General features: G+C 50.1%; 1 protein-coding gene across 1 annotated transcript; it reads right to left on the bottom strand.

The window, feature by feature from the left end:
• Positions 1 to 1,201: 1,201 nt before the first annotated feature.
• Positions 1,202 to 2,315, bottom strand: LOC118880182 (RNA-binding protein with serine-rich domain 1-like). The gene is given in 3 exon segments (XM_036823687.1): positions 1,202 to 1,260; positions 1,263 to 1,347; positions 1,491 to 2,315. Coding segments are annotated over 3 exon segments (816 nt in total). The 5' UTR covers positions 2,163 to 2,315.
• Between the last annotated feature and the right edge of the window lie 1,662 nt (positions 2,316 to 3,977).

The following is a 3,977-nucleotide window of genomic DNA, read 5'->3' as shown; positions in this document are numbered from 1 at the left end:
CATGTAGACTCTTGCCTTGAATACAGTCCTGCAAATGCAACTGAAAGTCACTTAGTGCCTAGAACTCTTTCTACCTATGTATGTTTTATTTATTTATTTATTTATTTTTGGACTCTAATCCTAGGTTTGTTTGTTTGTTTTTTAGAATTTCACTTATTTATTTATTTATTTATTTTTGGCTGTGTTGGATCTTCGTTTCTGTGTGAGGGCTTTCTCTAGTTGCGGCAAGCGGGGGCCACTCTTCATCGCGGTGCGCGGGCCTCTTCACTATCGCGGCCTCTCTTGTTGCGGAGCACAGGCTCCAGACGCGCAGGCTCAGTAGTTGTGGCACACGGGCTTAGTTGCTCCGAGGCATGTGGGATCTTCCCAGACCAGGGCTCAAACCCGTGTCCCCTGCCTTGGCAGGCAGATTCCCAACCACTGCGCCACCAGGGAAGCCCTAATCCTAGATTTATTCAACACAATTCTTTTCTCCACACAACAAAGTACAAACACAATATTATCTAAAATGCTACAATGTTACAAAACTGAAAACAGAAAATGTATAGTACCGACTGTACAATAAAAGCCAAAAAAGCCATGTACACTTTGCCAAGGTAACCTGCACGACCACCATGAACACCAACAAAACGGGGGGGGGGGGGGCGGGATGACCCGACAGAGCTGGCTCTCAACTTACCAGTTTCAGAGAGAAAGGGAGATTGTGTGTGTGTGTGTATGTATGTGTGTGCACACACATGAGTACACGTGAAAAGAACCATTTCGGGTATTTGGCCCTAGAGGTCAGAAGAAGACTCAAGCAGGGGAGCAGGGCCAGGCTAACAGGAACTGCAGTTGCATAAAAGCACACCCTTTCCTGTGGGACCCCGCAGGCCAGCAGGTTAGGGCGCGAGCAGCCCACCAGATCAGCCCCAGGTCATCTGTGGAAGGGGAAAACATGCTCCCAGGCTGGGGCTGTACCACCTCCTGGAGCCCCCTGCTCATCCCTGCTGGCTTTGCCACTAAATTGATTCTCAGGAACTAGAAATGTGGAAGCTTTCTAGCCAGAAAACTGGAGGGCATCTTTATAAGCGTGACTCCCCAAACCAACAACACTCCTGCAGCTGGAACTCTGCCGCCAGAGGAAATGTAGCAATTACTGCCTTCACCTCCGAAGCCTGCCCCTGAGTGAGGGATTTCTTCCCTACCGATCCTCCTTCGGCTAAAAAAGTGACAAAAGTGAGTTGGTTGGGATACAAGTCACAGGGCAGAGCTTCTGTGGCCCTGCTTATAGTGAGGAGTTGGAGCTGGAGCGGCTCCTGTGGCGCCGGCGCACGGGGGACCTGCGCCGAGGGGAACGCGACCTCCTCCTCATCCGTGGGGGTGACCTGCACCACATGGGAGGCGGTGGCAGCATTCTCCTGGGAGGGCTGAATCTCCTGAAGGGGTGGCCGAGGCCAGGGGGCCAGCACAGTGGTGGCAGTGATCTCCTGGCCATCGATGTGTCCTCTGTCCACGTGCCTCAGTGCCTTCTCGGCCTCATCTGGATTCTCAGACTCCACATTTGCGTAGCCTTTAGACAGAGGCAGGCGCATCCTTTCTACAGGCACGTCAGTCATTTTAATTTTCCCATAGGTGGAGAATATCTCCATGATATGATCCTTGGTCACATTCCTGGCGAGCCTTCCAATGTGCACTTTGGTGGGTTTAGGGGAAGCGCTCCGCCTTTTCCTTTCCTTTTCATCTCTTCTGGGTGGTTTGGATTTGGAGCCGGAACGCCACCTGTTGTCCTGCCTGCGCCGAGAAGGACTCGGAGAGCCAGGGGAGCTGCTGGAGCTGGAGCTGCGGGATGTGCTGGAACTTCCTGAGCGGCTCGATGCTGAAGATGAGCTGGAGCCGCTGCTGGAGCCCGTGCTGGTGCTCGAGCCCGAGCTGGCGGTCGAGCTGGACCGAGACCTGGTGCTGCTGCTACCACTGGAAGCGCTGCGCCTCTTTGGAGTTTCATCCCTGCCACGATCCTTCTCGCTGGACTCCTTGGTGGCCCCCTTATCTTTAGAGCGATCCTTGGACTTCTCATCAGAGCGGTCTTTGCGTTTGGTAGGAGAAGGAGCCCCAGTGCTGGACTTTTTATTATTTTCTCTGACTCCTAGCAAGCCCTTCTTTTTCACTCCTGATAAATCCATTCTCCCCTTCTGAGGTGTTCAAAGCAGCAACGGCGGCCTCACTTATCTGAACGCTCACTTCTAACTTGAGTCTGAGAAACGATCCCTAATCAATTGCAATTTACGCCAAAGTGCAGTATCTTCCCGCCGCCGCGACCTCCTCCCGCTCTTCTCAACCTCTGAGGCCCACGCCGCTCGGGCATCAGGATTAGGGAGTGGGAGGGCCCTCTGTATGTTTTAGACACACAGCAGATGATAATTAGAGAATAAAGTTGATGAGCTAATTCATACTCAATACATATGCAGATATGTTGAATATGTAATATTCAACAACATATCTTCATATTAATAAGAAATGACACACTGACGTCCCAAAATTAATCTCAAAAGCTAGTTTTGCAGGTTCATCTACTGTCCAGCGGAGAGAGATTTAGGGGCAGGTGAGGGGCTTTCTAGGTGCTCCCCCAAATCTGTCTGTTACAGAAAAATGAAGAGGCTGGATAGACGCTCAGTATGTATAATGTGAGCACACTTCCCAGTGTTTACAAGGTTTCATGCTTTTAGTATATAACCAAACATACAAGTAAGGGATCTTAAACGATGTGCAAAGGTTTGTGAGGAACCCAGGCCTTTTCTGGATAATCTTCGTGTTTGTGCACCTGTCCACCTCTCCTCTAAGCACTGGACAGGAGCAGGAGAAAGCAGGCCATGGGAGTGAGAGACAAGTGTAACCAGAAGCATCTCAAAGGCCCAAACAGACCTCAGCAGTGCACACATTCTCACAGGTGCACGTTGGGAAATATTTACCTTCCTCCTTTGGCAGAAGTCAGTTAGTTCCCCATGTACTAGGATGGAAGGGAACAATGAGAACCAGCTCACCAGAAGTGTAGGCTCCTGTCCACAACTTTCCATTCTGCCTGGGAGCAGTGGCCAGAGGGAGATGATAAAAGTAGCTAGAAGTTAGCTCTGTATATACAGCCCAAAACTTGAGGAGCCCTCAAGGGAGAAGGGGGGTGGAGACCTCCTGAGTTTTGTTCTTCTCTCCTTTGTTAGACAGATGGATTCTGCCTTGTCCTGTTTCTCATATTGTTTTTGGTGGGGAGGTTTTGCCTCACCAACTAAAAGCTAGGCTGCTTAAGAGCAGGGACTTTGTGGGACTTCCCTGGCGGTCCAGTGGTTAAGACTCTGCACTTCCACTGCAGGGGGCATGGGTTCGATCCCTGGTCGGGGAACTCCTGCATGCCACAGGACATGGCCAGAGAAAAAAAGGGAGCGGAGACTTTGTCATATCCTAGCTACTTAATTTGCTCTGCAAGTTCCAGAAGAATATAATGTTGTCCTCTACACAGTTGATGCTTAATAAAGTCTCCTTTGCTTCTAGCGCCTTCCTTTCCTGTCTCTCCTCAGTGTAATGTCTGATTGCCCTGTGAACTCTCAGGGAGGCATCAACGGTCTAAAGTCTGAATTATCTAAGCAGCGGGTCCACTCTCTTTCTGGTCTCTGTGTAAAAACCTGCCACTGACTTTGAAAGCGTTTCTCTGTATATCGTTGCTTAATATCCCTACGTAAGGTGCGCCCTCTTGGTTTTCCAGAAATCTCCATAACTGAGACTCCAACAGGTTAATTTGCCCAAAGACTCATGGCTGGTCGGGGACAGGACAGGGATTTAAGCTGGTAGGTTTGAAAGCCAAGCCCCTGCTTCTGCTTCTGTCATCTGGCTTCCACTGACTTCTCTGCAGAGAAAGGGGTGATTAATCAGACAACAAAATGGGTAAAAAGTGGGCAGCAAGGAGACCCAGTGTGCATGAGTAGAACAGTGAAAATATCCCCCATCCT

Source organism: Balaenoptera musculus, chromosome 1 (genome assembly GCF_009873245.2).
Source record: "Balaenoptera musculus isolate JJ_BM4_2016_0621 chromosome 1, mBalMus1.pri.v3, whole genome shotgun sequence".
Taxonomy (NCBI): Eukaryota; Metazoa; Chordata; class Mammalia; order Artiodactyla; family Balaenopteridae; genus Balaenoptera; species Balaenoptera musculus.
Note: the sequence above shows the minus strand (reverse complement) of the source record. Positions and strands in the feature narration are given on the sequence as shown.